Source organism: Carya illinoinensis, chromosome 1 (genome assembly GCF_018687715.1).
Source record: "Carya illinoinensis cultivar Pawnee chromosome 1, C.illinoinensisPawnee_v1, whole genome shotgun sequence".
In the NCBI taxonomy this organism is placed as follows: Eukaryota; Viridiplantae; Streptophyta; class Magnoliopsida; order Fagales; family Juglandaceae; genus Carya; species Carya illinoinensis.
In genome coordinates this window covers 1,415,011-1,429,792 of record NC_056752.1, presented here as the reverse complement: position 1 = coordinate 1,429,792, position 14,782 = coordinate 1,415,011, and the positions used below count along the sequence as shown (strand labels likewise).

General features: G+C 36.0%; 2 protein-coding genes across 2 annotated transcripts; one reads left to right on the top strand and one right to left on the bottom strand.

Annotated features, from left to right (window-relative positions):
- Positions 1-216: 216 nt before the first annotated feature.
- LOC122304848 (probable receptor-like protein kinase At5g24010) lies at positions 217-3,161 on the bottom strand. The gene has a single exon (XM_043117117.1). The coding sequence runs from the start codon at positions 2,984-2,986 to the stop codon at positions 488-490; it is 2,499 nt and encodes an 832-aa protein (XP_042973051.1). The 5' UTR covers positions 2,987-3,161; the 3' UTR covers positions 217-487.
- A 9,752-nt stretch (positions 3,162-12,913) lies between these two features.
- LOC122293182 (phenylalanine--tRNA ligase alpha subunit, cytoplasmic-like) lies at positions 12,914-13,590 on the top strand. The gene is made up of 4 exons (XM_043101674.1): positions 12,914-13,042; positions 13,127-13,252; positions 13,391-13,445; positions 13,546-13,590. Exons 1-4 carry the CDS (start codon positions 12,978-12,980, stop codon positions 13,588-13,590), a joined length of 291 nt encoding a protein of 96 aa, XP_042957608.1. The 5' UTR covers positions 12,914-12,977.
- The last annotated feature ends 1,192 nt before the right edge of the window (positions 13,591-14,782 follow it).

Genomic DNA, 14,782 nt, shown 5'->3' with positions numbered 1-14,782 from the left:
GTGGCAAATTGGGTTAAGGATTTAGCACAAGGAGATACAGCCTCACTAACTCTTGAGGTCGATCAAATATATATACAGGGACTCAAAAGTCTGCAATTGATTATATGAACTCCCCTTTCTGGTAAAATCAATCATGTCAGTTTTCAGTTTTGCACAAAAGCCAATCAGTGAAAAATGAAGATAAATTGCTTCAATGTTTCGAGTAGATGAGCATCAGTTTCAATTTTTTTTAAAATTTCTTGTTTCCCAAACAAGGTTCCACATTTTCTAACAGATAAACATCCTAACGTTTATTGTCTCCCAGCTACAATTTTCACTCTGCCCATTGAAAGAAACCGAATTGAAGCATAAACATAAGTTTAACTGCACGGTATCCTTTACACTAATATCAAACAAAGCAACACATCAAAATACAGTTGAAAAGGGCTGCGAAAAAAAAAAAAAAACATAAAAGACAGGACCAAACCCTCAAAGCAGTGGATGAGGATTATCTGGCAGCATCAACCCTCAGCTGAGAGAACACTCCACTATCGGTTGTATCGGAACCATCAACCTCTCCTCCTATCAACAAATCATTATTCTCCCAATCAGGGATGCTATTAAGCAAAGGCAGCTCGACGAAAAAAGCATTTGTTGTTGTGTCCTCGTGCGGCTCTCTGTGCACTAAAGTTTGATGAAGCTGTAATGCATACTCCAAGTCCCATATCACATCAAGCATTGTAGGCCTGCTAGCTCCATCACCCTTCAAACACTTCTCAGCTGTTTCACCAAACTTTCTCAATGAATCAGGATTAATGTCTCCCACTAACAATGGATCAATAATACTTTCGAGTTGTCCTTTCTTTTGCCAGAGCATCCCCCATTCAGCTAGGTTCATTTCCTCCCTCTTGGTTGAGTTAATAATAGCTGGTCTAGCACAAAGGACTTCAAGAAGTACTACACCAAAGGAGTAGACATCAGATTTTTCCGTGAACTGAAGGGATCTAAAATATTCAGGATCCATATAACCGAAGCTACCTTTGATGCCAACACTAAAATGGTCTGGATCATTGGGGCCTGATTTTGAAAGACCAAAATCAGCAACTTTAGCCACATAGTTCTTATTCAGAAGAATGTTTGTTGACTTGACATCACGATGAATTATTCCCCCATTAGAACATGTGTGAAGATAATGAAGACCTTTTGCTGAACCAATACAAATTTCAAGACGTTGCTTCCAAGACAATTTAGACCTTTTAGATGATCTCTTAGACTTCTCATTCTGATCATAGAGATGATCTCTCAGTGTCCCCTTTTCCATGAATTCATACACCAATATCATCTCAGACCTTTCTTCGCAGTATCCAATCAAGGAAACAAGATGGCGATGACGAATTTTGGATAAGACCAAGACTTCTGTTTCGAATTCCGGAAGGCCCTGGCCATGTTTCAGATCACTTCGTTTCACCGCCACTGTCATTCCATTCTGAAGAGTCGCCTTATAGACTTTCCCAAACCCACCCTCACCTATCAATAGCTTGGGGTCAAAGTTATGAGTGGCATCTTGTATTTCAAGAAGAGGCATCTTTAACTCTAAGTTTAAACTACGAATAGAAGACGCATTTGCTCTTCCTTTACGAGAAGTAGTAGCATCTTTTCCATGAAAAACTGGCCATGAACCCACACCTTCGTCACCTTGCTTTGCTTTCTTGTATTTTATACCCAAAAAGAACAGCACCATTACAATGAAGACAAAGGCCACACCACATACGGTACCAACTATAACATAAATATGCCTCCTATTTTTATTACCGGGAACATCGACCAAACTAGACTCCCTCATAAACTCCATAATCTCCACCCCATTCAGATAGGCAGTTTTATTTTTAGAATCCTGCCTAGGCCCAACACTAATATCCATGGATCCCGAGTCATCTGATTCAACCACCAAATCATAGTAAAGTGGAGCAGCCAACAGTTGACTAATGTTATTTGTAGAGATCATGTGAGTGAATTTACCATAAAAAAAGAGATTGAAGAAGACATCACTAGCATTTTTACTGATAATATCGCAAAAGTGCAGCCGAACCAGATGCGTGGCGCTCCTACTCACGTCAAAACGCCATGTTATTTTCGAAGAATTTGATGACCCTTTGCTGCTATCTAAGTTCAATTCTCGACATGTCTTGTAGACAAGATCCGATGCAGAATAATTATTTGCTCCATTAACATTATAGTGAAGCGTACCTTCATAACGAACACAGGGTTTCCCAGATTCTCCTGGGAGTCGATATTTATCATCCGGTATCCAATTCCTCCAGAGTGAGTCGCTATTCTGTGGACCTCCAACATCGACCCTGTGGATTGTAAGTAAAACCTGAGATCGTACACCATAGTATCTATCATTGCTCAGGCCACTGGGAGTAATTAGATCAAAGTCATCCTCGACGAAATCTTGATCTGGAACAAGAAAGACTTCGATGGCGCTTACAAAAGCAAAAGATTTTCTCCGAGGAGTAAAGTGGATGCTCAATTTGGTTGCATTGATAGTGAGTAAGTATTCTTTAATCAAAGGTGAGTTGCTATTGTCTTGAATTCGAAAGTTTGACAACAGCGAGAAATTAAAGGCTGAAACATCGAAGTGGGCATCGGCCAGATTAGTCCTCCCGGAGGAAAACGGAAAGAAGTGGACACGAACATAATAAATGCCAAAATCAGTGATATGAAAATCAAATGAAGCTTGGTTTTTGAAAATTCTGGCAGTTTGATAAAGAGAGCTATCTGTTGATGAGTTGGTGGTGATAGTATTGATAGCAGAACTTGATCCAAAAGAGAAGGAGCCCAAATTCATGTCACCCACGAATTCCCGACCACTCAAAGATATGTTGGATACCGATCCACAATTGATAAAGTACTTGGTGGGAAGAGCAGAAGCTGATGAGAGAAGTAGAAATGAAGGAAATTGGAGATTCAGGAAGAGAACCATGAGAAAATGAAGTTTTTCCATGGAAAAGGGGTAGGAATTGCACCCTTTTCTTTTGATCTTCTTTTCAGTGGGAGACGGAAGTGAACCTTAGCCGCATAGGAGGAGGAAGAAACAATGGCTGGCAACGATCAAAATTTAGGACACGGGATTTAGAAGAAAGTTTATTGTTGACTTAGACGTCTGCACTCTGCAGGGTATATGCTCTGTTCGGATAAGAGTCTAGCATATAACGCCAAATGTGATGGCTGGCAGCTTAGGGAAAAAGAAGATGTAAGAAATGTCGCCATCAACCTTTCGTGGGATTGGGGTCGGAGACATTTCAACGTAAGAAAAGTCTTCCTACTTCCTATAGTTTTTTTTTTTTTGTTCTCAGCTTTTGCATCCAGCAAGCAAAAGGAAAATGGTAGGAGGAACTCGTATAGGACTTCAACAGAAATGCAAGGAAAATGTCTTTTTAAGTCCCCGTTTGATTTTACAGTTTCATCTCATTTTATTTCTACATCTAAATATTATTTAAACATAAACAATACCTTAACAATAATTTTCCGTTATTGTACCTAATGGAGGGTCTGCTTCTATAATATAATTAGATGTTTCTTTTATATATTACCTATGTACATAAATTTTGCCTATTTCATTGGATGACTAAAAGTGTCTTTCTTACTTAACAAAAAAAATATTTTCAAATTTTTTACTTTTCGTAATCATTATAAATTTTTTAAACTTATAAACAAAACACAAAAAATATTTAACTTTTTCAAACATTAAAATAAAGATTATATTAAAAATTTATATTTTAATAATATTTTAATTTTATAATATTTTATTTAATTTTTTCTTTCTTATTTTTTAAAACTCTATAATTATGTTAATTTCAAACAATATCATTATTATTTATAAATTATTTTATTATTATTTACATAATTCTCGGCATGCAAATGAGGACTAAAGTGTGTTGACAGTGGTTGACCTATGAAAGGAAAGAACAAGGGTATTTCTCACAAAAATCTAGACTCGAACGATTGGAAAAGAGCTTGGTTATGTAGTAAAGCATCAAGTCAATTCTCACAACACATGGTTTCCCGTGTTGAAAGCCTTTTGAAACTTTCCTCAGCTTTTTTCTCCATGTATTTTTTTAAGTTTTAAGTAAAGTCGCATATTAATCTGCGTATTAATATTGATTTTTTTATATTTCAGATTTAAATTAGTGTTATTTTTAAAATTAAGAAAAATCTAATTGCAAGTATAAATACGCATTAATATATATATCAATTTAATTTGATTGGTCAAAAAGTAGATTTTATTAAAAATAGTGCTAATTTAAATTTTGAATATGAAAAAATCAGTATTGATATATCGATTAATACGCGACTTTATTTTTACGTAAGAAAAAAAATTTTCTTCATGTATATACAGGCAAGAGACCATGCACCACCGGCCCACGAATTTGACATCAGCACTTTTTTAAGAAAGAAAACATCTTCTGAAAGAATCACAGAACTCAAACTCTACTCTCACACGCCATGCTAACTCCTAAATAAAGTAAGAGTTTTGCTACATATAAGCAAAGTCATAAACTAATCTGCGTACTAATACTGATTACTTCATATTTAAAATTTAAATTAGCACTATTTTCAATCAAATCAACTTTTTGACCAATCACATTTAATTGATGCACATATTAATGCACAATTGTGCTTGCAACTAGATTTTTCCATAAAGTAAACACCTTCACCTGCATATGACCATGCACAACTAATCTCCTACCTCCTTGCCACTCTTCTCTCCGAATAAATTCTTCTCTCCATCAAAGTTATACACATTTTTTGAGTTTCCTCGATCCAACTCTCTCTCACTCTCTCTTTCTCATTTTTCTCAACCATTTCTTTGCCTACTCAAGTCTGTGACAGTGGTTGAGTTTCAGACTTTTGATAATTTTTTACAAGACATTTGCGTAGAATTTAAAATAAGAAACGCCTCTGATCTGGGTTGGTGAAGAATAACCACAGCTTATGAAAAAATACACGGAGGATGAGGCAATTGTTTTTCCTTTGGTATAGAATCCGAAGCATCTGTGTGGCCCTCGTGGGTGGTAACCACATTGCATCCAGATTTTGCACCATTCGAGTCCATTTCTTTCAATTGTTTTCCTCACAATCTTCAACGTTTTGCATCTGGGTGTTCTCCCAATTGAAGAATCAAGCTCTTGTTCACATAGATCGTTGTCTCAGTATTTTTACGTTGAGGAGTTTTTACCTCATGGAGAAGGAAATCAAAACGCAGCGCATCACTCAGAAGTTTTTCACGCACCGTTTCATTTGGGTGTTGTTTTATCTCCCGACCATATTGGAACGCACCGTTTTATTTTTGAGCTGGCGTTGTAGACTGTGTTTTGTCCCCGAGTTCGTCCGCCATGATGCTTGAAGATAGAGTTTTCCAAACTCTCATTCAAGATATTCAATTTTGGCATGCCAGTATTCACGTATTAGAATATTAGTAGTAGATTCAATAAAATTTGGCCAAAATTTGACTATGAAATTCATTTTATAAATTTAACTAGTCACTTTTTAATAATATCAAATAACAGACTCAACAAATCTATCAATTTTGATCTTTAAGTTTGAATATTTATTCGATATTATTAAAAAAATTACACCTTAATTTCCTAGCGTTCACATTATTTCAATGGATAAGATTTTCTAACAGTCTTTTTTTTACAATGGTCATATTTTTTTAACTAGTATATTTTTTCAACAGTCATATTTTTTCAAGTATAGTATAGATGCAAATTAAACTAAAAAGCTACGCAAATGATTAAATGCAGTTTAAGAAACATATACTAGAAAATGCAGCAGGTAAGAATCGAAAAGCCAGAAGGGGAGGAAATTTTTTATGCCAAAATAATATTTGGTCAGCAGTTGAGGCTCAATAGATTTAGTCAGTGAAGTTGATCAAAACTAAAAATATTGTAGATTTATTGAGTCCACTATAGCTACTTTTTATGCAATCTAGTTAAATTTTGATCAAAATATAACTTTGTTGTTGGATGATCCTTTATTAAATGATTCTTTATCATCCAAAGATGATAAATATACAACATCTTACATAGTGTGATAAAAATAGAATGAGAATATGAAGTATAACATTACTCTATGATAAATATATAGATAAATACATATTTTTATAATATATGTACAATATCGGAATCAGATTCAGAGTCGGAGTTGGAGTTGGAGCATAAAGTCAGAGTCGGAGTCAATCCAACAACACCTCCAACTCTGACTGCAAAATTAAAAATAAAAATAAAATCCGACAAAGCTGAGAGCCATATTCGGAATCGTTTTTTCAAATATTTTATCTCATTTTATTTCCTTTCCAAACATCACTTAAATATAAATATTTTTCAATTTTAAATATTCAATTTTTTCGTCTAATAATTACTTACTCATTATAATTTTTTTAAATTTCTAAACAAAACGTAAAAAGCAATTCAAATTTTTCAAATTCTAAAATAAAAATAATATTCAACAATTATATTCTAACAATATTTTAATTTTATAATATTTTTGTTCAACTTTTTCTTTCTCCTTTCTCAAAACCTAATAAAACAGTTTAACTCAAACTATTTTATTACTATTCACAAATTTTTCATCTTATTTCAACATCCAAACGAGACCTTAGTGAAATGCCTCAAATTTATCTAAACAATATATGTAATGTTATATTTTCACTTCCAATGGATAATGAGAAATGATATTTACAGTCATAGAGTACATAAGTGTCGTGCTCTTCTTTTAAAAAAAAATAAATATGAAATTAACACAAAAAAAAAAAATAATCTTTTAATAGTAGACGTGCCACACTCATTTCAAAATAAGTACACAACACTTGAACAAGATATAACTATATCTAGCATTACTCATGACCAAATCTAACCTAACATTTTTACTACTTTTACAGCACGAGTCGTGCTACACCCACACACCCACCTAGCTAGGGTGTAGCCGGACAAATTCTCCTAATTATAAGGCCATTTGGCCATTTAGTGTTTTCCTTACAGCATGCGTTGTGACACCTTGTCTCTCTGCAATTTGCTAGACCTCAATATATGCTCAAGACGCTCAACGAAGAAGACTGATAAAAGCAAAACAATTTTTCCAACTATGATGGCTATCTTCATGTATAGACGCATCAAAACAAAAATATATTTTGGATGCTTGACTACAATGACTGGTAAAAAAAATTTTGTATGCAAATTCTGTTGACTGCTCTGCAGTGAAGAATCAGTCAAAATTCAAGTGGACCCGCTGAAACTAATTATATATGTTAAGCTGGTTTGTCATTCTTGTCAAGAGCTTCAATTTATTTAAAGAAATATTTCTATAAAAGTATACCTAATTACCTATTCCAGGTTTATCAACAAAAAGTATAGGAATTCAAATTTACTTCGTATGTGCACAAAACTTCCATTCAAGATATTCACTTTTGGCATGCCCGTATTTACGGATTACTAGTACATAAGATGGTATAAGTTCACGGGTTGCCAGTATTCAACATATTCACTTTTGGCATGCCAGTATTCACGATAAAAGTTCAAAGATCGCAACCAAGAAAATGGGGCCTGATAAAGCAAGAGAATTGGGCACATACGTATTGTTCTAGGCCCATACCAAGCTCAATTCAGTTGAACCTTGTCCACATATACGAACAGAGGAAATATGGCCTTAACATTACAACCCTAGACTAAAGGTGGATCTTTGCTCTTGCCCCATAAAAATTGAGGTGACAAGTGAGAAGTTTTGTTGAGGGGTATGATAGCAAATTGGGATTTGGTAGTTGCCTGTTGTGCCACAAGAGTCAGCAATCATTAAATTTTTTGGGTTTTCCAACTATTGAAAAGTCTTGAGGATGATTGATATGATCGATTCTCCGGTCGTTTTGATAGCTACCGAGACCTCTCCATGCAAGTTGTTTTATCTACTTTGGTTGATTCTAACGAGGAAATTTCCACTACTTAATTTACCATTGAAAGAATCTCTTTGCGGGGGTCTTCTTTGATGTATCAAACTTTGCCATTTTAGGAGGTTAATGGCCCATTACTCCCAAGCACACACTTGGTTTGTGTAAGCCGATTGCTGCAAGTTCCGCCCCATCTTCTTATTCTAAAGCGGTGGTTGGGTTTCCACTTTCCCTTGCCCACTCTTTTACAACTTTGTGGTAAGCTGTTTCGCTTCATGTGGCCCTTAGTTTACACTTCCTCTCACACTTTATATGCTACCCTGCCCACCCACCTCCCATTCCATCACACCAAGACAGAGAGACAGACAGATATAGAGCGTTGTCAAAGAATAAGGTCAAGACTCAAAAGAGAGCAAAACTCATGAGGATGGTGGGGCAGTTGACGGTGACTAAACCAAGCCGCAGCGATGAGTTGTTAGTTACTGATCATCAACTCAAAAGTCAAAATCGCTGATGAAATCAGAGCTCATTTCGAGTCCTTGGTCTCCAATTGTCTCTGCAAACCCCAAGACTCTTCAACCTCAATCCTGGTGGACTCCACACCCATAGGTGAAACTATTCCTGAGCTTGGCAAGTTTTGAGCACTTCAATCTCGATCTTGTTGCGAAATGACAATAGAAGAAAATTAAAAAGTAAATAAATAAATAAACAATCAGATACAAGATTTACATGGTTTGGCAACATACATACGTTTACAGAGCTACATATGATTTTATTATACTTAGCAATAAAAAATATACTTTGGGGCAAAATTCAATGTTCATAATCAGCTATACTGCACATTAAGTACATATTTATAGTTTCACACGAGTGTAACCAAGTCGAGCCATCCATCTAGATCTATATACTTATCTCACAACAACTTTGGCGGAAATCCTAATTTTCACTTTTGTGCGTTATTTGCTAAAGCTGAGTGTGGAGCATGCTTCGAGTGAACTCTCCGTCTAAGTTACACTCGAGCTATCTATCACGCGAACAATGAGTGAACTTTCTGCCTAGCGCTTTTTGAGTCGCAAACAATGCCTATTAGGCCAAGCCTACACTCCATAACCCAAGTTTCATTGAAACTCCTTTGAAAAATCATAATGCATCCTTATCAAATTGAGCTGACACAACAAAAAAACTAAGCTCCATAAACCCAACAGATCTCAAGTATCTAGCAAGCATCCTAGCACCGCTTTACATTTTATGTTTTTTTTTTCCATGTTTCTTTGCAATTGCTTAATTTCTCTAAACGCTAGAAGATTTGCATATTACATTTTTGGCCAATGGAGTCCCTGAGGTGCAAGATGAACATCTGGAGAACCAGTACTATAGGGATTGGAGTTGCACTCCATCAACAAACAGCATCACATGGTTTGATATCATTGATATCAACCTTTGTCTTACCATGTCTTACCATTTATTTTCTTTTCCAATGAAAGTTAATATTTTGGTTTCAAGAGCTTGAATGCTTATTGGGTTTCGATTTTTTTGATTAAACAAAAAGGAAGCAGGTTTATAAGGGTGGTGGCTGGGAGTAGAAGGTGAAAGTGGATATGAGGTTAAGTTGTAGAACAACCAAGATGGAGCAGGTGGGGTGTCGTTCAATTAATTGAGATGCAATTCCGCAACATCATGTACTAATTTTCATGGTTTTTATTGGGATTTGATTATATTGGAAGAAAAGGATTTTTTTTTTTTTTTTTTGTTTTGTTTTTGAGAAATAGACTTCATTCATTTATGAAAGCAAAGTTATAGTTGTGACCTGATACAATTACAAACCAACTGCTCACAATTAGGGCTCCCCCAGTTAGGGGTGTGCTCCGACTTCGACGGAGTCGGAATAGTGAATTCCGAACTCCGACTCCGACTAGAGTCGGGGCCAAAATTTTACTCCGACTCCTATCAAAGGTCGAAGTTCGGAACTCCGTTCGGAGTTCCGAGGAATTCCAATCAGAGTCGGACTCCGACCTTCGTCCAATCCGATTCTGACGTATTTGGGACCCCATTGGTCCAATTCCTAGCCCTAAACTTTAAAAAAAAAAAATGAATCTAATACATATAAAAAAATGAATATAATACATATTACATCTTTCAAAAACTCCTATACAATAGTTTAAAACATTGATAATAATTTAAACAATCCATTTCGAACAGGCAATAAGGAAAAACATAATGAACAGTCCATAAAAATAAAAACATCTTCCAATACATCGTGGTTTGTCGTTGGTGATACCTGAAATTAAAATAAAAAGTCACAATCAATAAAAGGAAAAAAAATGATTCAAAAAATTGATGAACGCTAAAAATAAAATTTGATTATTATTTCTCACCAATAAAATTTAAAAGGAGTTTATCAACTTATCCACACTCCAAATACATGATCCATCAACTACATCCCAAATCTCAATGGTTGTCCCTATCTCAGACTGAGACTATCAGTCATCGGCAAGTATGTTAGGATTCATAATTATATCTATGAAATCATAAAAAGTATAAGGTTAATAGATTTATGAAATCATAAAAGGAATTAAATAAATCAATTGAAATACTCAAATAAAGTTACCCGATTCAAGCTTATACCTCTCAGCATCAATGTCAATGGTATCTAGTCCAATGGGTGTATCACTTAACCAATTTTGTGTGCAAACGAGGGCTCCACAATTGACAGTGACAATGAACTCTGATAAGAATCCAATACTCGACCTCCAGTGCTAAATGCCGACTCAGAGGCGACCGTAGTGATAGGAATGGCTAGCACATCTCGTGCAATACGAGAAAGGATCTAATATTTTGTGGAATTAACCTTCCACCAAGTTAATAACTGAAATACATCGCTAGGTGCTTCAACCTCTTCCATAAAATACCATTCAATCTCGGAAGTACACTACATAATATTTCTCATTGCAACGAGTTAATGATACTAATTTACAATATTGTAACCTCGACATGATGGATGTAATGAGTCATCTGAACTACGGTCATCGGAGAGAGGTGTCGGAATCGAGTGTGAGGTGCCCGCTGCAGATGAAGGCTGACCACTATTGTTGTAGTGGGAATATAAGTCATCAAGATCCTTTTTAATCATTGTAATAAACTATGCAGCCTTCACTGCCCCCATTGTGGAATTTGCCCAAAATTCTATCAAGGCCAACTTATATCAAGGGTCAAGGATCACAGCCACAAAAAGTAATCTATTTATTTTCTCAACATCCCCAATATTATCATATTTGGCATGCATCCTCATAGCCATACTAGATAATAGTCCGCATCGATCAGTACAACCTTCTTGCAAGTTGTAGTGAAGCTCTGAGAGCTCGCTGAAGAACAAATTTGCAGTTGTATATGTGGATCCAGATATCCACATAGTCATGTCATAAAAAACTTGCAAAAATCTCACAAAATACCCCACACTAGTCCAATCATGTGTGTCTGGCGCACCAAGCCCCTTTCCTGCAGGCTCCAGCAAAGCATACTTAAGGCCCCCATCCTCGACCTCTATCTGCTAAAATGCTCTTTGGTACTTCTGTGCCATATCCAACATAATGTATGTCGAGTTCCATCGAGTCGGAACATCCAAACATAATGTCTTAGAACATGAAATCCCAAGTTGGCTTGTTATTGCCTTGAACTTGAATAGCCTTTGAGGGGAAGCCCTCACATACCGTGCAATGTTGCGGACTCTGGTAATGGAATCGTCAACCTCTTTTAACCCCCCAACGACAATCAGGTTTAGGATATGAGCACGGCATCGAATATGAATAAACTCATAGTTGCAGATGACATCAGCTTTCACACTCGTATTCCTCTTGAACCTTTCAATTACAGTGTCATTGGCACTGGCATTGTTAACTGCAATACATAGAACCTTTTGAATTTCTCAATCCTTTAAACAATCATCCATCAGTGCCCCAATTGATGCTCCCTTATGATCAATAATTTCTTTGAACCCAATAATCCATTTTCTCAAATTCCACTCACTGTCGATGTAGTGTGCTGTGATACACATGTAGGAAATGTTCTGTATGGAAGTCCATGTGTCAGTCGTAAATTACACTCTCTGACTAGTGGTAGCAAAAATCTTCTTCATCTCTGCCTTCTCTTTTGCATGCCTCTTCATAAAATCCCGCATCACCGTATACCATGATGGCAATAGAAACCGTGGCTCAATAGTCTTGACAAACTTTCGGAAGCCTCTTTTCTCGACTGTGGTTAAAGGCATCTTATTTTCAATTATCATCTCTGCAAACATATTCCTCACCAATTTCTCACTGTATTGAGTGATGACAATTTTCTTAATCTGTGTGCCATCAATGACAGTAGAAGTTTCGTAACTGAGCTTGGTCTGATCAGTGGCCTCCTCTCCCTTCACTATTTTATACCGCTGGCAACCATTAAGATAGACTATCAAGACAGAGGTGCCTTACTTCTTTGAATGACATCCACAGAGTTGCCCATAGTGGTGGCATCTCGCCTGTGGGTTCTCACTATTACCAAGAATCTTGGTAAAATGCTCCTATATCTAAGACCTTTTTTTAGTAGTTTGTGGCTGAGGTGGCGTTGCAGATGGAGGTGGTAGATCCTCAATACCCATTTCCTTATCCTCATTAAACTCATCTTCATCTTCTATGTCTACTAGAAGTGAGAATCGACTACTTGCACATGAACTAGCTGCTCTAGAAGTGGGTCTAGAACTCGGTGATGGAATTGTGGCATTTGATTTCCTGGTGACGGAATTGTAGCATTTGGATTCTCTTCCGACCTTCCACTAGGTGAAGCATCTATATCTATAAAAATAAAATAAAATAAAAACAGTTACTATAAATAGAAAAATAAAAAAGAAGTTAGCACTTGCATTTCTTCTATAACGAAGCTTGATGGTTTTGTTGTGTATAAACTATTGCTATAGTGGACACGGAGAATTAATTATTAATGAGGGTATTGTCTGTTTGAGGCAGTACTATAATAAAAAAAGTTTTAACATTTTTAATCCCGTCTCTTGTTTTCAGGCATGTCCAAGCTGCGTTTCAAGCCTGCTTATAACCCATATACAGAACCTAGCATGGAGATTTTCAGGTACTGAATTATATTAGTTTATCTAGCAAGGCCGTTTTGACTTTGGCTTTGAGAAATTTCATGTATTATCGTTTATGCTATCAGTTATCATGAAGGCTTTGGGAAATGGGTAGAGGTTGGAAATTCTGGAATGTTTAGACCTGAGATGTTGCTTCCTATGGGATTACCAGAAGATGTTCGTGTTATTGCCTGGGGCCTTTCCCTTGAAAGGTAAGATAAATTTGTTGTTTGTTCAAGAGAGAGAACGAAGAGTTGAATAGATTTCAATAGGAAAGGGAAAGTCTAATACAAGCTTCTTTTTCGACGGTGCTAAAATTTGACAGATTCCTTTTCCTCTTTTAAAACTAGACCGGCTATGATCCTTTATGGCATTAATAACATCAGGGACCTGTCTGGGCACAAGGTAATAATTACTTTATGCTATTGCTGTCTTCTAGCTAATGATGGGATTTTGTCCAATCATGGATTTAGTTCATTCATTTTTGTCTCTTGTTTTTTAGCAGGTGGATCTTGGTCTCATCCAGACAAACCCTACCAGAATATCATAATTTCAATTAGATTTTAATTCTAAAGAGTAGTATGAGCATAAAAGTTGTTTAAAAATATGTAAAAGTGATTATAAAAATAAAAATTATATAAAACAAAAATTAGATTTTAATAAATTTTATATAACATTTATCTCATCTGTATAAGACTATAAGTTATAACGAAACATGCAATTATCACAAACAGTTTGAGGCATTTTCACAAACAGTTTGCATGCAACCCCATTTACATTCCTATAACAACCATGCCGTTACTTCATTTCCATCCTAAATTTTAAAGCACAATGTGATTTGAAAGTTTTCCAAATCTACCCCGGGACCAGAACCTGTTTCCAAACACGCTCATTTTTACAACCCAAAACAACAAACCTGTGCAAGCACCAGAAGAATACAACAAACCTCTGTAAGAAGAACACAACAAGCCTCTGTAAGAACTAGAAGAACTCAGATGCATGCGTAACGTCACAACTAAGCAAACCTAGATCTTGACCAATTTATTAAGAAACGTAACAGGAGAAAAGGGGTGTAAGTTTAAGTAGATATGATGAACCAAACAGAAGTGATGCAACACAGATGGCACTGAAATATGCAGCATGTGGACACATGACTTGCAGGCAAACTTGATGTGCGATCCGTTTTCTCGTATGGAAACACTTCTGCAAGTGCAGTACATTACATGTTTTTTTCCTCTTTGTTTCTAAAATGTGGTTCTTTACTGTATCCTTCATACACACCAAAAAAAGTCAACAAATTTTCTGTAAGAAGATGAAGCCAAGCCACACAATTTACACCACCAACAACAAAGAAACAGATCTGAATCAGCTAAAAATAGAAGCCATTAGCATAAATCTATACTCATTGATGAGAAAAGGGAAACCAAAAAGAACAATGCTTAGCTAAATCATAAAACAGTAACTTAAGAAAGGGTACACGAAACCTATAGCGAGACTACAGGACACTGACCTCACCAAGAGGACTCAGAGAGAGAGATAAAGAGAGAGAGGTGGTGGGGAAGGATAATGGAATGGAGATGGCAATGTGTTTTGAGTTTATATAAAGAAGGATTTATTAGTAAAGAAAAAAAACACAGTGGTGGTGGTACCAAGCTGGTTCCAAAGAGACGTAAAGGTAAAATTATTAAAAAAGAAAAGAAAAGAGATGTAAAGGTAAAGAGTAGGTATAAGTTACATGGGGT

Excerpts from the sequence above, each read along its gene's own strand:
- LOC122304848 (XM_043117117.1), bottom strand. The coding sequence starts at position 2,986 with ATGGAAAAACTTCATTTTCTCATGGTTCTCTTCCTGAATCTCCAATTT.
- LOC122293182 (XM_043101674.1), top strand. The coding sequence starts at position 12,978 with ATGTCCAAGCTGCGTTTCAAGCCTGCTTATAACCCATATACAGAACCT. Across the intron at positions 13,253-13,390 it reads TGGGGCCTTTCCCTTGAAAG|ACCGGCTATGATCCTTTATG; the intron begins GTAAGATAAATT and ends TTTTAAAACTAG. Across the intron at positions 13,446-13,545 it reads GGGACCTGTCTGGGCACAAG|GTGGATCTTGGTCTCATCCA; the intron begins GTAATAATTACT and ends GTTTTTTAGCAG.